General features: G+C 43.3%; 1 protein-coding gene across 3 annotated transcripts in view; it reads right to left on the reverse strand.

Moving 5' to 3' along the window:
• The window catches only part of LOC119008904 (matrix metalloproteinase-16-like), a 74,683-nt gene extending 56,050 nt beyond the window's left edge, over positions 1–18,633 (reverse strand). Inside the window, exons 1-2 of one of the 3 annotated variants that reach the window (XM_037079631.1) lie at positions 18,141–18,266; positions 634–782 (exon numbers count right to left, since the gene is read on the reverse strand). In XM_037079631.1, coding sequence (XP_036935526.1) covers positions 634–782; positions 18,141–18,266 — 275 coding nt within the window. Of the gene's footprint in view, positions 1–633; positions 783–15,409; positions 15,469–18,140 lie in introns of those variants that run through there. The other 2 variants (XM_037079632.1, XM_037079633.1) reach the window with 2 other exon arrangements.
• Between the last annotated feature and the right edge of the window lie 810 nt (positions 18,634–19,443).

Here is a 19,443-nt window from a genome sequence, read left to right on the forward strand (position 1 = left end):
CTCTTGTCAAACCACCCCTGCCCGTGGCTGTGGTGGTCGGCTTTCACTGATCGCACAATGAGCAACCATACGGTGTCCCCGTTCTTCCGTCTTTGCCGCTGAGTAGTAATACTTTGACATTTTGCAGCCTTTGATCTGATGGCAGAGGTGTGCTCTCTGCAAAAGGCCCCTTTGATCAAATTAAAATGCCCCACTTAATTCATGTCAGTGTAACTTTGTGTCTGGCAGAGTGACTCCGCTCACCTTCAGAATGCAAAACAAGGGATGAACGATGGACTCATCGACCATTTGTTCCCCATTTTGAAGATGTCTAGACCACTTTGTGCGTTGTAACAATCAAAAATAAATCTAACTAACAAAGACATAACAAAGACAAGACAATTGTTCACTTATCCATACATGTTACTGCCATGTAAGCTAACAAAAGAAAGAAACATCTACACTACTAATCAAACACTGCCTCTTCTTTATACCAACATTTAACTCCTAGAATAGGCTAGATGTGCAACTGGCTATGACTTCCCTTGTGTTCAAATTTTTATAAAGAAGAAACACATCATGAATAAAGCACACAATTCCAACCCCCCATATTGTGGCATCCTTTAAAGATTCTTTTATAAGAGTATGACTCACTCTATAGTGGTGCCGTCCAGAGTCCCTGTGACATTGAGGCCGTAGCGGCGCTGCATGGCAGCGATAGCGGACTGCATGACTCGAGCAGAACGCAGCACTGACATTCTGGGGTCTGCAGATGGGAGGTAACCATACCTCTGGAGCCATGCCTATGGACAAAAACAGGGAGACAGAGAGAGAGGTGAGACATCACAGTAAAGGGTAGGAGTGTGAATTACCAAATTCATCATGATTCCATATCATATCTATTCTTTGGTCGATGATACAGTATTCGCTGACATCACAAAGTCCGCTATGACATGTTTTCAATTCTGCTGCCTTTTTTTGTGTTCTTCTGGTGGCTTCGATAGTCCTAATTGCATGGCTTTGTTAGCTTATTATTTTGGTTAGTCCCAGTCAGATGGTCCCTGGTCGGTTGGTCTGAAAGGCTACCCTTCTTTTTCTTTCTTTTGACTGACCCAATAGTTTGTTGTTTTGATTATTTTGAGGTTATCACTTGCAACTTGGTTTTGTTGTTTCTGTTACACCTCTTTTGGATAATTTCTTTAGGGGGTCCTAACAGATCCCATTTGATTCAGGGGCCCAACACACATAAAACATGCCTTAGCAACAAGAATCATTTATACTAAAGTCTCAAATTCTGCACAATTGTCAGGAGACAAAACAAATGTCAGCTTAAAAGGTGTCTCTGATGATGACATGGGTGTTTTCTTCACATTGACAATACTGGATCATTAAGCCTTAACGCAATAAATTGATGGATTGTTACACCCCAAGTTTCAAGTTGAGAGGCCAACAGACATGTCATATGGTCAAATGAGCTGGGCCGCAAGGTACAAATTCAAATTGCTTCTTTTTTGCCAACAAACAAACCCAAAGACTCCTCTTCTACTGTCATGAAAGAAAAGCACCAATTTATATGTGAGCTAAGGATACAATAGTAAGAAAAAGATCAGCAAATAACAGATCCAAAGGCACGTTATTCAGAATATGTTAGCAAGGAAAAGGGCATGAGTAGAAAGAGAGATACAAGTTTAAAGTGCAGAATGTCATCCGTTATCAAGTCATTTGGCTCGTCAGGAAAGGGCTTTGGTGTAATAGAGCTTTCAGTGCCCCTTTAAAATCCTGCCAGAGGGAATCGCAGCTCAGATCTCTGGACTGGGGAGTCGGGGGGGGGATTGACTGGGCTTTCCCACTGAAGAGGCTTTAGGGATTTGGAGAGTCCCAGCCTCTCGGTCTTCATCATGTCAATGCTATACAGATTCTCCTCCTGCTGCATTTAGCAACACAAAGCCGCGCAATAAAAAAGAAAATTAAACCACTAAAATATTAATAATATTGTTTGAAGTGGAGGGAGACACCACAACACAAAGACATTGGACTGGAAAGACCCAGTGAACTCGGTGATCCCAGGCTGCGTATTTGCCTCAGACCTCTTGTTTTTCATTCGGCAGCGCTGCGCTGTGAAACGTGAGCGCTATTCTCGTACACAATGTTGTCGGGCTGCTTTAGTCATCATGGAGGCCTGCTGCTTGGGATAGCATGCATACTGAGAATTTAATTCACTAAACGGGAAAGGGAAGCATGGTGTGAGAGGCAGCGAGGAGAATGCAATAAAAGGCAAAGCATGATTCAACAACGGAACAAATTGTGAGTCTACAGCTTCTGTAACACAGAGCGAGTCTCGTGTTGGGCTCCAAGCAGCAACAATGAGTTCTGCGGAAACTTGGGGCTGTCAGTAGATATTTAAAAAGCGCCACCGACTGGGACACAGAGAGGCCTGTTACAACACTGAGCGATCGCAATATTCGTGATTTGAGGTTGTGGTGGAGCGAAAGCTAAACTGAGCTCGGGGACGGGAAGGCAATGAGAGTAGCATTTCATTTCTAGCAGAGTCATGCAATCATGCTGCAATCTTAAAAGTCATTCCGCTGAGTTTGATGTTACAAGGCATTACACCACGTAGGGAATCCGACAAAGTGTTATAATTTTTACAGCCAGTAACTAAACTAGACAACGGACGGTGAAAATTGCTGTATTTCAAGGTAACAACATACTTGATAACCCATTAGCTTCTGTTAGAGAACAGCTCACATTAGCATTCAGCCACTAGCTAGCTAATATTAGCTAGGAAGTTAATGAGCTAATAGAGAGGCAATGTGACTTGGCTTCAAGTGTGCCCCATGGGACCGCATTTCAGGATAGACTTTGTTCAGCAGTTAATGGCATGAGGCAAATAATACATTTTGCTGGAAATCACACATATGATAAAGATAATTTTTCAAGAGAAGAAAGTTGCAGTTTGACGTAAAGATAGTGATATGCTGTTGTGAACTACATCGTTTGCTCAGTATACATCACCGACATCCACATGGTCGTCCGGCCATACAGAATAGACAGAATATGCTAACATTTATCAAACACGACCTCTCATTCCATCATCTTAACTCCATTTTCCAAAACAGATGTAGGACTCAAAAGACTCAAACAATGTTTCATGTTTTAAACTTTTTCAAAAGTCTTCCAGGCTTCCATTAAAAGAGATTAACAGAGAGGAAGGTACAGTATCTAAGGCTGACTTGCTCCTTGTAGTTTATCTGTTCTCTGATTGACACATTGACAAATCCCAGATCATCCCCTGAGGACCACAGTTGGGTGCATGCATGTATTCACACTCTGCCACGATGACTTATCCAGCCCGGCTCTCATCAGGGCGGCAAAGACGTCAAAATGTTACGAATGTGTCATGATTCACATTTCTTCGCACCTTCCTGCACACCGGGGCTTCCTCCTCATATTTCGCTCTTTCTTCCACCTGTTGACTTTTTTCTCATTTGCTTACGCTTTCCATCTGCACCGCATCTCGTTTTCCATGTACGCCCTTTCACGCTCACTGAGTGCTCAGTAACGTTGCGACGTGTGTCAGGTTTTTTTACACTCTGGATAGACGTCAGGGGGTGAGAGGTGCGGGTGTGAGATTTCCCAGGTGATGACATGAAACACTTGAAAATAAGCCTGACTCGCTGACAGAGAGCTCAGCCATGATACAATCACACCACAGAAATACCACACACGGTGGACACACACTTGCAAACGCAAACAAGCACATTTCCTTCCAAAACGAACTCAAATCCAAGTACGAAAGTAAGGTTTGGAAAGCATAAAAACTATGATTTAGGTTTGAATAGCACAAATGACCTCTTTTAAACCCCGCCAAGTTTGTTAAAGCTGCTTTCTCTCTCTCAGTTTCAGATCTTTCCCCTGATAAAACAGGGTCATAAATACCAGCACGCAAAGCCGACAAGGCAACGTTTGAATCTCTGAAGAACAAGGGTGTTAAATCTCAAAGAGGCGAGCTCACAAATATAATTTAAATCTTTGGAACGAGTCTTATTCCTAAACTTCACAAATCAGACTTTTAGAACTTGTGCTTAAAGTTACAAGTCTTCAGTTTTACGAGTGTAAATTAGGATTGTAGGTCAAGCAACATTTAAGTTTTATTATGTTGTATATTATTATATTAAAATCACACTGGATTCCAGCAGGCTTGACAAGCTTCCTCATATTGCCATCATTAAGCCATTAAGCAGCAGGTGTCACGCATGCTGGAGGATCTTTACTTGCTCCCCCCATGCTTCCTTTTCCCATGTCTCCTCCCCATCACTCCCTACTGTTGTCGCTGTTTCCTCCTAATGTCTACTTTCCCTTTTCATGTCCTGTAATCAGCTCCCTCGCATCTCCTTCTCTGACATCGGAGGTCTTTCATTGTGACCATGTTTGGCTCTGTCCAAAAACCACTGACCCCCCAGTGAATTCCACTGCCGCTTTCGGGGCGAAGGAGCATCAACGAAAACAAACTTAAGAAAAAAGTTTATGGTTCAGACGTGGCACTGCGTATCAAGTGCCAGAAAGCCATGAGGCCGTCGCTCCTCCCACAGCATCAGAACGCTATGCGAGCTGATTGTTTAGACATTTCAATTCGACATGAGCTTCAGAACATGGGGTTTTGAAAAAAAGGAGACGAATACGCCTATGTGGGTGAGGACAAACACAAACTATACATTTGTGCCTAGTGCAGATCTAAGATGTTCTCTGCTCAGAACACAAAAACAGTGTATACGAAATGTATTTGCAGTATGAGCAACACCACTATTATGTAAATGAGGAGCCATGGAGAGAACATGACAGTGTGTATTTCAAGAGGTGTTGGCAGTAAAGTATTCAGTGAGGCGCTGTGATGTGTTTGGGCTTCCAGACAATGCAGCCCTTATCAGATCCAGAGATGCATTAGAAAAAAGGAGCAGCGGAGAAAGAGAAAGCCGAAGCTGTTGTGAGATATGTCTGTCACTCAGAGACTGACAGGATATTGGAAGGTGTGTGTGCTCGTAGGAGCTTTTGGCGGGGTGGTGGTGGTGGTGGTGGTGGGGGGTGCTCAGCGTCCCGTAAGAGAAGCTGATTGGCAGGACATGAGGGGTGTAGCTGTCACACGGGTTCACACAACACAACAGATGAGTAGAGCAGAAAAGAGCAGCCGGTGATTTCAGTCAAACTTTGCACACTGACGGCGACAACAAGTCTCTGTGCCTCTTCTTTAGCAACATTTTGCAAAGAAAAGGATTAGTTCATCCAAAAATAAAAAAAAATACAGTCAGAGCATACTCGTCCCATGCCAGTGGAAAGTCTGGAGAAATTCATAGTCCACAAAACATCTCTGGAGACTATCGAACAGACAGTAAAGAGTAAAACGGCTCCTTACAGCTCGCCCTGGCATCGACCGACACCAGCAATTTTCTGCAACTTTTCTTGAGACTGTTTTGCTGCTTTGTACGTCCTCTTCCTCTCCAATCTGATACATTTTGTTACCGTGCAGATTCAGATTATTCAGTGTTTATAGGTTATTAGCTCTGACCAATCATATATTGCTGTGTGTGAGAGACTGCTCCATCAGCCAAGGACGTACATTTTCAAATCAACCTTTTTTTTTTTTTTAGTCCCAAACATTGATTTGAAAAGAGGTTTTTCACACCATTTTTTAAGTGGAAACCTTCAATGTTGCTGCCAAGCTAGGAACGCTTTACGAGGAAACCCCAGTACTGCATGAAATGTAAAAGATCGAATCCTAGTCATTGACAGAGTTCACAGATCATGATGCACGTCATCTTATTAGTTCTGTCTTCCATGACTTCTTTTGGGAAGAGGTTAAACTTGAAGGGAATTCAGCGAGAGAGAGGGGTCGGTGATGTTGGACATGCTATTGGACAGCTGAGAAAATAGAAGAACAGCTAAACAACGATGCAGATGTTTGCTGATGGCTACAGTACAAGTGACTGAAGCAGTGTCTCCCACTCTTTCACTGCTTCCACGAGAGTGACCCATCTTCTGCTTGTAATCCTGGAGAGGGAAGGGTAGATCTTAAGGCGTTTTGCTGAATCAGCACCGAGCTCCACTCCTTTTACTCCAGCTTTCGCTCTCCTATCAGTCCTTATCTCTCTCTTCTCCTCATCGATTGACTCTTTTCTCTCCGTGATCTATGGGTCCTGTGTTCAGCCAATGTAAGGAGTCTAGAGACCAGGAGGCTCCAGCTCGACAGCCTCCTTATTCAATAAGACAGAAATTCCTCCCCGTCTTCTCTGCAGATAACGAGGGGGGTTTGTAAAAACAGACGGTGCTGTTCAATAGGGCTGCAATTTGGACTCCCTGTTGATGTAATAATAATGATGCAGAATGGTAACCATACTTCATCCACTGCTGCAAGACAAGTGGTTCACTGGGCTGCCGCAGTAACATTACTGCAAACAGAGCCAGAGGTAAAGCATCAGACGGACGATTATCAGGCACCATCATTATTTTGACCAGAGCATCAGATCATAACAGGGGGAGAAAAGCTTCATGAATTGTTAATGAGGAGATATCAATATGAATGTTCACATCTCGGGCTCACTCCTCAGGATCAAAGCAGGAAATGATACATCGGTGATTTACGCTCCTGCCCGTTTAGAGTTGACACACTGTCTTACACAAAACAAAACTTGATTGACTGCCTCGAGGTTGTATGCCTTCATGCACCAGTTAAGTTGTAGTTTACATCCATGTCTGCCCATAGTCGCATATTTCGCCTAAGTTTTCGAAGACTTTAAAGGAATTTCATGAAAGGCAAATGTAGTCTTTGGTGAAATCACTATATTGACATGTGTGATTTCAGTGAATGATGTCCGGTGAGAAACATGATGCAATGACAGTCAGCTGAAGCTCAATATCAGCAAATTGTGTGTTTTTGAGATATGGTATTCATCAGAATGATAGTAATGTGAGGTCACAGTCAACCAGTTCATCCTTGAGTCCATACGACTGGGAGGGGGTTGAAGTTTGCATTAAATTTGAAGTAATTCCCTGAGAGCACAAGTGAGATATCACTTTCAGAAGAACGGGTCAGATGGATGGATAAATGGACAACACAATATCATTTGTGCGGCCACAGCTGTGGCAGAAGAATAAAAAACACTTGGGCTGATTGGAAAACTTTTGTTATTGTATTAAAGCGAAGAAAGCTAGGGTAACAAAGAAGATACTGTATAGGAGCAGTTTTTTTAATTGTGCACATATGGAAAAAAAAAAATGTAATTTCTTCCCAAGAGTTAAGTGATGTATTTGTTGTGTCTGTTCAATATATTCATGCATTTATCAAAACTCTCATCCGGATCGTCATGCAGAGCAATCAAACCAGCCACATGCGTGTAATCGAATAATGTTTGCAGTGAGAAAAACAGTGTGTGTTCAGGAAAGACTGGAGTGCAATAATGAGGTTCAACTGCTCTGGAAATCAAGTTTTAAGATTGATTTGGAGTGCAATGACATGGAGTCCAGCAGCATGCCCCAATGAAGGCTAAAGTTTCCCAAATTCATCAGTGCCTATTTTTGGGTCGTCCACACTTGATTTCACTTCACTTTGAAGTAGATTTCTCTCATGCGCCTGACGCAGGAAGACCTCGGCCTCACCTCCCTTCTCTACACAAGACTTCACACAGAGTGCATTTCATCTTCACTTTTGTCACACTATGAAAAAAAAACAGCTTGTGGTTTAAAATCATGGCCTTCGTATCTCCCCTAAAAAGGACATTTCAGCGCATTTGCGTAGCCAAAGCTACACAGAACCTGTCAGCTGAGAAGCAAAGCAATGTCATCTCAGGTTAAATGAGACTCTGCTACCAATACTGCACATCAGGGGAGCAACATGCGAGTTATCCGGTGGAAGAGTGGTCCTCGTCCTGAAGTGACTCACAATCCTTGTCCTCATCCAGATGCCTTGCACATGCACTGAACTGGGGTGAACCCGCAGCATTCATGTCCCCAGAACACCTCCCAACCAGCCGGTCTGGCCCATTACCTGACGAGCAGAAGGCGGGCTAATTAGTCGATGGGTGCCATCAAAAGGCCAACCGGCAAGGCGATGGAATCACTCCATTATGGATGAGAAGTGCCTCAGGAAGCACGGTCGGCATGGCAACGTGCGGTGGCTGCTGATGTTGACGTTTGTGACCGATCAGCTGATAAGAGCTCGGTCCCCTTGGGTTACAGACAGCGTGTGGCTGCAGATCACATGTGCATTAATTCTTTATGGGAAGTTGTGGGAGTGGAAGTTTGGTTCTAGACAGATGGTGAGGGTGAACTTTTGACATGAACTGACTTCAAAAATGAATGAAAAGACCGTGGCAAGAACAAAAAAAATCAAGAGAAGAATGTTCATGGCTTGTATTTGTTCATGTCACACTAGTTAGTCCTTCATTGGAGAGTGCTGCAATAAAGTGAGTCTGAGCGAAACAAAAACTGAGACTTGGTCTTGGTTTCAAGTCTGGTTTCAAGACCACTTTTTAATAGTCTTGTCTCTGAATCCACTGCATTTTAACTCTAACTCCTCTCGGTCTAGGCCAAATGAAGACTCTGGATTTCCTTTCAAGACCTATGGTTTGCATGTTCCACATTGTAGCGTGCCATGTGCTGTGGGACAAGCACTGGTCTTGGTCTTGACTTGGTCTCAAGACCTCCATGTCTTGTCCTAGTCTTGGTCTTAGTTTAGGTGGCCTTGACTACAACACTGCTGGCTCCTCTGCATGTCTTTGCATGCATCAATTTCTGTGACAGTGCCTGGAATTACAAGTTATTTCCCAAGTGTTTGCAACATTATCCATCACTCACCCTTGGGTCCTGTTACACACACTGCAATATCAGAGGTAATTAGTCTCAGACTGGTCTATAAAGTCTCTATATTTATGCCTGTGATCAGAGCAGGTTTGTCACACACCATCACTGAAAGCAGAGTGTGTGTTTACAAGCCTGAGCTACTCAGAGAATGTTTATGGGCTGGATGGAAAAGAGGAGACGACTGTACGTTCTGTATTCAACAGTATTACTCAAGTTGAGTACACATACTGTCCCTGCATGTTCTTAAGAATGTGTATATAAAAATGTACTGTACCTGCATGTCTACACAGTATCTGACTTATAGTTTGGCAGTGTGCGCAGAGAACAAAGCACTGCACACTGGCATTCACAATGAATGCACACTATTTAGGATTGCATCTCTATATACACTCTTTCATAATTCAGAAGATCTATTTGTACAAACAGAGCGGTAACAAACTCTAGAATAATGTCTCATATTAAATAAGCTGGTTTGGCCGTTACTCTGAGCCATATGCTACTCGCTAGAATTTCACAAACATCAAGTGACACAGGTGTGCTACTTGGCAGGACAGAGATGCTGCCTTAAAACTGCTTGAAGGATGCAAAATGCCAACAAGTTTCTCTGCTATGGGCATCTTCCTGTCAGTACCTGCCTATGAGCCCTCCAGGTTCTCATTCTACCCATCTAATCAGGGAAGGATTTACACCCAGGGGTGCTGGGTGAATACAATTAGCTCCCTGCAAGGATAGACACTCAGCAGGAGAAGACCTTGAAGTTTTATACCACAAATATCAGGTCTACCAATTAGAACCAAGATAAGAAAACTGTGAAAGAAGAAAGATGTTTTAAACTTTCCTGCCCTGACATTTATTCAATGAATTATGTAAATATGTACTAGATAAGTTATTTCAATTTTAAGGGGTTACAGTGGTGAAAAAAGGCAATTCACAATAAACATGGCCATCACAAATGTAACTTTTCCAACATTTGTACTTGAAGACTTCTGAAAATTAGCAGGGCGATGGATTACAAAGGTCACGGTTCAGATCCAGTCATGGTTTTGAGGCACAAATGTGATAATTTTTCAGATAAATAAATAATAACTAAAAGTGGGTCAAATATAACTATGCACAGACCATGGTTTGACTTAATTCTGTTTCACCACTACTCAGCAAAGCAGAGATCTGTATGCCATGCAACTGGACACTGGCATCACTGACTATATGACAAAACCCGGTGGGTGATGGCAGCTGGAGGGATTTAAAAAAAAGTGTCTTCATCTCTCCAGCAACAGAGCTGGGACAGTGCACTCGGGAGTGACTGGAGCTTTCGGCCCAGGTGACTTGTGGGAACGTGATCCTGGCCTCATGGGAAAGCCTGCCGCCTCTGACCGCCCTAAATTATTCATCGGTTACACGGCGAACCACCAGCGAGTATGCCAGGGTCGCCAAGGCAACCGCAGCATTCCTGCCCACATCAGTAACCATGCACCCACACACATACACACATAATTTAACTGCTCTACTCGAATTTAAATTTCAAAAATGATGATGCCCCAACTATTATCTGCACCTCTTGACCCAAGAGCGATGAGATCACTGCAGAGGTTGAACAGGGTATCGCTGCATATTTAGCTGCCAGCGCCTACACAGACACGCACACAGAAAATACTCAATGCACACCATGTTCACCATCTCGGTGGCCCCATTAGGACAAAATGTCACAAAAATGTCACCCAAAAATGTCACAGTCTGATCATACATACTGATCAGAACAGTGCCTATTGTGGTGGCTAATCCTTTGTCCAAAGCATTTTAAAGACTTCAGATTTTGGAAAACGACGAAAAGACAATTGTCTGGAGTATGATATCTGACATCAGCTGACGCAAAAAAACAAAAAAAAATCTCAATCAAGACTGAACCTCCATACGGCTGATTGATATTCTACTTAAGTTCATTTCATGGTGAGGCGTAATCATATTTTCAAATACGCTGCTATAAGATCCTATTAAAGTGCGCAGGAACAGATTGCAACAGTTGACATGATTCACTAAACTGTGTGGTGTGAAAATACCCCCCCAATACACACACAGACATACACACACAGATATACACACACACATCCCTGAGCGCTTCTGTCAACAGCTTAATTGACAGCCTTACATGTGATGCCCCATTGGCATCATCTAATGTTGCACTTGTCAGTCACATTAAAGATTTAACAGCTCAGTAAGCTGTGACCAAAGATACATTTCAGTGAGAGAAAGACTGCGTGTTGACATACAGGGAGGAAGATTTGGAAAGATTTGTGTCTATGTGTGTCAGTGTGTGTGTGCAATTATGAATCATTTAGGTCAGTGCAGGTGTTGTGTATTTCTCTAGGATTGGGTGAACAGACTGACACAGACACCCCAGTGGCTCCAAAATCTGCTCTCTTATCAAAGCCAAATGACGTCAAGAGTACTGTGTTTGTGTGTGTGAGTGTGTGCGTGCGTGCGTGTATGCATTTGCGCTCTTGCAATCCATATGACTGCTCAGTGAGAAATGAGGGCAAACACTCATGAATAGGCCCGCATGCACTCAGACACAGAAGGTGAGCTCATACATACAAAGTGTACTGTATCTATGAGGAAAATACAGCTGCATGGAACAATCAGCAACCATGAAACATCTACTTTGTTGAAAATAGAAATTCTAGTTCATAAATGTGTTCAAATTGTGTCTATTTCAAACAATTGTGTAGTTAAGTAGTTAATATAAGTACTGATAACCACCATGGCACAGGAAAGCGATGGAAATTTAAGCCTCACTAAGAGAAATTTCAAGTCAAAACATACCAAAGTACCATGGACACTGGTGCGACTGCCAAGTGATTTCTGGGAAACGCAGTGCAAAAACACCATGCCAGTGAACGCTTATCACCAAAAATAGCAAATAAGATCTTTCAGACTGTTTTGAATTGCATTCAGTTATATTTAAGCCTCAGTTCAGTCCAGCAGAGTAAATGTTTCAGTCTTTGTCATCAGCAGGACTGTGGCTACCTACCGAGAGCAGCCACTGTCCCATGTAAATCTGACTGGCAACAGACACTGAGAGGACAGAACCCAAGAAGCCACGACTGCATACCGTCAGGCACACATTCTCACCAGTTGCTTCCCATTACTCAGACGCCACTCAAAGGCCGAGCATGCAAACTGGTAACATGAGCTGTGACAGGAATGAATCTCTACCATTCTCCACATAGTGACAACAGAGCTAAGCAGTTTGCATTGGATAGGAGTGAGCGCCGCATTAGCATAGTGCTGAAAACAGCTACAGTGGTTACAGTGGTATGTGACTCATAGTTTTGCAGCAGGGCTTGGTGATCCAGTACAATATGATATGGGAGATAACAGTCGATAAAACAATAAACTGATTAAATTGGTATCTGGTATCTGTACCTGTTGTACATTACATTACATACTTGTGATTTACTTGTTTTTTAACTATGTTTGGAGTTATACAATTGTAAAATGTAAGATTATTTGTTAAAACATTAAAATAATTAACTGAAATGTATGAACAGATTGTGAAGAAATAGCAGTTTTGACAGCTAACCTGACCTGTCCGGTCCACAGCTCATGCACTCTCCCGGTGCTCTGAGCCCTGAGCCTGGACCACTAGGTGTACAGCTAACTGAGCTAACTAGCCAACAGCAGCTACAGTTAGTGGTTACTCTAGTGATATGCTTCCTCCTTTTTTGTTGAAATATGAATAGCAAATCTCACTCACTTTAATGCCTGTACATTGAATCTAAAGCTTGAACCAATAGATGATGAGAGTAGTTTAGCATAAAGTCAGCCTGGCTCTGTCAAAGGGTAATAATGTGCCTACCAGCACATTTAAAGCTGAATAATTAGTTAATCTTAATAATAATAAAAAAAAAGTCAACAAGTCAATCATTTCAAGGGCAATACCATTATTGCACACAATAAGAGCAAAAAAAAGCACTTGATGAACTGTTACACTCAAAGACACATTTCTGTTCCTACCTAATCAATCTTGGCATCTCTCATACCTTGTAATCAAAAGTCTCTATCTGTATTCGTTTCATAGTTGTGGCTTAAACTCAATGGACTGACTAATGTTTGAGTTTCCACTTCTGGATCATGACCAAAATCTAATCAATTGTTTCTTGACACAAGGTCTGTGCACCACATTTCATGGAAATCTGATCATTGATTTTTTCAGATACCTCACTAACTGACCGACAGACCAAAAGCGGGAACAGATCAACTCCTTTGTGAAGTTAATAATTACAGTAGACTGTCGGCGGAGTCTCTCTGAAGCAGCTTTCATAAATTCATCTGAGACGGGATGTGCAAACAGATGGGAGTACACTGGAGCAACTTTGCGCTCTCTTTGTTGTACAGTGGATTACCTTTGACTACGCAACTTTGCTTAGTCTCTGGTGAGCACAGTGGCATGATTCAAACACTTAATGTGACTCAGAGTGGAGCGCTGCACCTGATGCCTCTCTGTGAAACGCCAAGTGTAACCAAGGCAGTGCGATGCTCATGAGGCTTTGACGCTTCCTCGTTGTTGTTGTTGTTGTGTTCCTAGAGAAAGCTACTGTGGTGAGAAAAATCAGCCATGAGTCAAAATATCACAAATCCCAGCAGAAGGAGAAGAAAGTAGGCTACAGAGCATGGAAACAGCTGTGAGTGATACAATGAGGATTTTATGTAACCAGGCAATTTTTGGACACAGATGGAAACAAAAGCTTTTAAGATCAATATATTCCTGTTTCACTGCAATGTCTGTAAATTCTTGAAATGTACATATCGGTCACTCTGTGCCTGCATTCAAAACTCAAACCATAGATTTCAGGTTTCAGGGCGTCACTCCAATGAAAACCCGGCACAGGGTTAAGAGCATCAGTAGTGCACTTGGCCTTTAAATATGATGTTGTATCTTGAAGTGAAAGCCTTAAAGCACCAGTTCAAAACAACCACTTTAGACAAAATGGGACGATGGACACAGTTCAGGCTGGCAGTGAGCAGAGAAAATTCTTATGCAATATTAAAAAGGTCTAGTGTGTGGGACTGAAGGTCAGAAACGGAATATAATAGTCATAATCATGCTTTCATTAGGGCATAATCAACTGAAACTGAGAACTACTGTTTTCTTAATCTTCTTCGCTACCTTAGACTGAGGCACTGGGTCCTCTCATGCCAAGTCCACCATGTTGCGTCCCCATGTTTCTAAGGTAGCCTGGGACAGACAAATCACTGGGTCCAGAGAGGGGGGGGGGGATTTGAACACGGCCATTATAGGGAAGGATGAGACAAGGGGTGCTCCGCTGCTCACTTAATCCTACACACTGTACCTTTTAGAGGTCGATGCCAGTGATGATAGGACATTTTACAAACAAATGTTATTGGCTGGACTGGCTCTGATAGTTGCCAGTGGCTACGCAGCCTCCACCGACTGCAGAGGAGTATGTCACAATTTTGCATGGAGGATACACTGAGTCAATCATCATCATTTGAGGGCCACTTCTGCTGAAAACACCTAAATCCTCTTAATCTCTCTCTCCCTCTTAATCCAAGTTATACAAATTGACACAAACAAGTAACTGCTGTATGTTAACGTTATATATACAGCAGGCGTAGCTAATGTCATGTTTGTCAGTGTAGACTAAGACAGACTAACGTTACATCAGATACGGTTTTTTCATAAAGTAATTCGCCACTACATGAAATACCTTCCACACATGAAGACAGGGTTAGAAATCAAGGGGCGCCACCACTGGGCAGGGACAGCAACCAGGCAGGCAGGAACAGAACTATCCATCCATACGTGAAACACTTTAGGATCCTATGCACAAAGTTTCATTGTTTGTAAGAGTGGCATTTAACAATTTAACAGGACGCACACCACAAGTAATCCTGGTCAGTTCAGCCACAGAGAAGTGCTTCATCCATTGTAAACAGAACAGCAAAGAAGTGTAAACAGCACCATCGAACACAAAGAGGTAAAAGAGATTACCATTGAATTACTCTACGCCTACCTACCACATACAGTATTTGGCCATGGGAAGAAAATGGACCAGACGACTTGGCCGGCTGTCGCACTAAGTTGTTACTTTCCCATATAAAATCAATATGAATTGAAACGGAAAATCACACTCGCAAAGAGATAAATGAAATTAAGTCATGGCTGTGCCATTGTTAATGACATTGTCTAATTTGCAGAGAAAATTACTTCTTCAGGGAAGACAATCGGATAAACAAAAGCTGAGGAGCTTTTCAGAAATATTTCAGCAGTAAGCACCAGCTGGCTGATCTATAGTGTTAGACTGAAGAGAGGTGTTACAAGTTCGGATTAATTACTTGTTTTATCACCCGGCGACAGGCTGCACTCTCTGTAAAATGTCATCCAGAGCAAAGAAAATTGTAAGAAAGGAGAAAATTGGCAATACAGTAAACTCAGCCATGCAGTCAAGTCAAATCCAGGAAGTCGGCGCTACAGCTGCCAACATAAAGGGTAACATTTTCTGAAAGACCGCAAGTCTGACCGGCAATTACAGGGCAGGTTTGGGTGACCTCCTACCTCAGACCACACTTGTCATTTAGCGGGAACTCTCATCTCTCTCTCTTCATTATTACCCTCTGTAACCTGTGGTGCGCACACACACACACACACACACACACACACACACACACACACACACACACACACACACACACAGTCATAACAAGTCCAGTATGTGGCTCCAGTGAAACCAGTTCATTGTACTCCACACAAACTGTTTATACCATCGCAGACACACATGAGACATCGGTCACCCTGCTGGCTGTAGACCGCTGCCTGGCTGCAACATAACACTGCCGGGCTGAACACTGTTTAAACAGCACTTACAGTACGACACATTTCTGGACATCGCTTTGTCCTGCTTCAAATGCCTCCCAAGGTCACATCGGGTTTTGTTTTAAAGCCAACTGAATTTGTATCATTCTTCATTTCCACACTTACAGCAGACAGCTGCCAGTACAGTCTCACTCAGATACGTTTGGCAGCGTGATGCTCAAACCTGTAAAAGGTTTCTCAAAAGGAGATTACACGGCAGGTATTCTGACAATCGTTTCTGTCATTCTTCAAGCGAAAACACATTTGCTGGTTGCCTCTACTTAGGGATTCACTTCTAATCTTTGTCATTTATGACAGCAGATGAAGTGTCTTTAGGTTTCTGACTGTTTTATGGACCAAAGAAGTGATTTGAAAATGTCACTTTGGGTTTTCCTCCATTAATAATGATAATAATCAGATTAATCAATAACGAAAATAATCAAGTTTGCTAACCAGACATGTGGAGGCTTTGAAGCCCTCCAACACACGCTATCATGTCAGGGAGTTAAGAAAACAGTGATCACAGATGTGCAACTACTGAAACAACATTTACTCGCCAGATAAGTGAGTGACTGAAGTGAGAACACGGCAGTTTCCACACATGACAGAGGCATAGCGGGAGGCTGTCACCAACATACAGTGCGAACGTCTTACTTTATGATGTCTCTACTCGTATGCATGCAGAGATGTATGGAATTCTCTTTTCGTGCGAAAAGTGTGGAGCGTTTTCTCCGTTTTAACCCCCAGGGCTGAGCACACATCTCATACATTTAAAAGGCCAGTGGGTTTGCAAGTTCATGTCTTTGCTCGGGAGTTCACTTGGCTGCCAAAGACTGACTTACAGCGACGCTCAGATTTCCTAGACTACAGTGTATTCACATGTAAGTGCGACAAAGAAAAGCTTTGAGAGGAAATTCGATGCGAGGGATTGTGTAGGATAATTACAAGTGAGGGCAAAGGATGTGGGAGAGGGGGAATGTGAAATATGACTGCGATTATATGCCGGACGTTATCAACAATCGCTTGAATTTAGATTTTTAATTATGGCTAGATCTCGTTGAAAAGCTTGGGTCAGTTGACGTCTATTTGGCCCAGAGTTAAGAGACCATAGTCAAGACAGCGCGCAAGACAAACCTTTTTTTTTTTTTCTCTAACTTTCTTCCTCTTTCCGTCATGTGAGCCTGCACATTCTAACTGAATAACCTGTAGCATCTGGACTGAATCTGCTCCCTGCCTCTCCAAAGGGAACAGCGCGGCATGCCAAGCTTGCAAATCATGTGGAAATGTGGATGTAGGACTTAAATGACTGTCAGTAGACATGCCAGGATGTTCCTGTGTTGTGTGTTTTGTGTGTGTGTGTGTGTGTTCAGCCAAGTGTGAGAGACAGGCGAGGGGGCTGGCAGTGTCACACTTTATGATAGCCCAATCAACTGTGGCTCAACAGCATCTTTGCTGTCGAAAATAATAAAAGGGCGTAAAGTGGACGGATGTGCCCTTGATATAAAAAAAAAAAAGAAAAAAAAACGCAAATTAGGGTCCGCTCGCATTAGCTCTTGACAGGAAGAAAAGTCAAAGGGAATAAACATCGATTCTCTTTAAAGGCTGATTGAGTGTTAAAGTTTATTGGCGCAACACTTGTAGCCTGAAGGCTTTTAACAATCCATTAAGTCGAGATATCAGATGGGAATAAAAGCTCCCTTTGAAAAGAAAACCTTTTTTTCCTCCCTTAGTTAAAATCTCATCTCACTGCCCACATTGTTGCTTGTGAACCCATCAGATCTCTTTCTGGAGAGTTTAGCCTCAGAGCATGTGCTGCATTTCATATAAGAAAAAGGCACCAAGTGATACTATCTGAACGCTCTGTAGTGGAGGCTCTCATGTTCGGTCTTAAAAACTCCCTGAGACACAGAGACCTGCCCAAGTGTTTGCCCCACTGACAGATGATTTCTCTGTTGACTTTGTATTGAATTACACGGGCATGTGGGCTTTTGCAAGGGGGGGAGATAACAGCATTACAGTTGACTAAAATTAAACCAGTTCTCGCTGATGTCTACTAGGGACATTTTCTTATTTATTTATTTATCTATTTATTTTGTAAATCAAATTATAGTGAAAATAAGCAACTCCTTGTTTTTCTTAGCTTAAATGTTGGTCGGTTTTTAGAACACACAAACAAACACAAGCCAGTGGTGGGAAGAGAAAGAGATTCCTCCAGAGAGAATTCAAAAAGTGGAGGAAAAAGGAGGGATGGAGGTGCGACCCAGCTGGGCATCTCCCAGCCCAACAAAGACCCTGTTGTTGGTTAAAACATCACACCACGGGGCCACAACATGGGCTGCAATGTGGCTGAGGCACATTATTCTCCTGAAGGAAGACGAGATAGGATATTAGCAGTAAAAGAGGGGGGACAACAAATAACGGTCCCGGCTCTTACCTCCACGCTGAACGGCTGCTCCTCTCCGTTCACGGCGCATAAAATCCACAGCAACAACTGCAAGCATAACGTCCCCATACAGCAGCTACTGAGACATCTCCTCCTTCGGAGCGCCGACAGAACCATAGTGAACCCCGCCGTGGTCGCTTAGCGTCTCAGTTTTATTTACAGTCGGCACGAACAGACGGACAACGGGGATAAATCCTACACGTTTAGCAGCGACATAGCCGGCTGTCTCGGTGCGTGTCTCTCTGGCGGAGCCGAAGGCAGAGGAGAGGAGAGCAGGAGGAGAGGACAGGAGAGGAGAGGAGAGGGGGAGAAGGAGCGGATTCGTCGACCGCTCGCCCCGCCGCTCTCAGGAGGGAGGTTATCCCCGGGGAAAGAGTCGCCGTTAGTGCCTGTCAGCAGCCTCCCGGTCCCGCAGTCCCCGGGTGAGTCCTCCGCTACACCGGCCGTTGTTCCAAGCGGACGCGTCCGGCTCGTTTTCTGCGCCGCGCGGCATAGCTGCCCGTTTTCAACCGTTGTTTCCCACCGAGTGCGCATGTGCGCGCTGGCACGAGCACCCCCCCTCCCTTCCCAAAATCCCGCGCCCCGATGCAGATCCTGCTACAAACACAGTCCTCAGCACTCACAGCCACGGGTGAGCTGTTTTTCATGAGCTTCGGGCTTGCTGTTTTAATCCCCCCCCAGTCCGTTCATTATAGCCTACTTGGTCTTGTAACTAAACTCTTCATCATGACATTGTGCGACTCTTCTTTTGGAAACAGGACGCGCTCACTTTACCAGAATCCAAAGAAAGCTTGTGACCATACAGGTAGAGATATGAGCTGAGCGGAGCTAATGCTTTTGCTGTTATTTGCTGTCCCCATTAAACACATTACATGTTAAGGGTTTTACAAGACTAACATATGGCTTATTAGTGGTATATTTATCAACTGAAAATTAGTGTAATTGCTGAAGCATTGGTTTAATTAAGTTAAATTACCCTTTCATTGACATTAATGCCTCAATAAGTTGCATAAAAAAACACTATAAATCAAACTAGCTACATAAGAACGAAGAATAACGATGCCTTATGTTGTCCCTTGTGAGTTTCTGATGTTTTTGAATTGCTATTGTTCTTCTTTCTGTCCTCCAACGCACAGCTGCATGTAGTGTCACTGTTTTCCTGCCCTGTGTGTGGGGTTTTTTATTTACTGTTGTTTTATTTCAGGAGTCCATCAGCGCCACTAGAGGGCACTGAAAGGCCCAGTGCCTCTTTCAGCCCTCAGTGTGCTGGGAGTGAGTCTTCCATGGTACCCTG

Source organism: Acanthopagrus latus, chromosome 19 (genome assembly GCF_904848185.1).
Source record: "Acanthopagrus latus isolate v.2019 chromosome 19, fAcaLat1.1, whole genome shotgun sequence".
Taxonomy (NCBI): Eukaryota; Metazoa; Chordata; class Actinopteri; order Spariformes; family Sparidae; genus Acanthopagrus; species Acanthopagrus latus.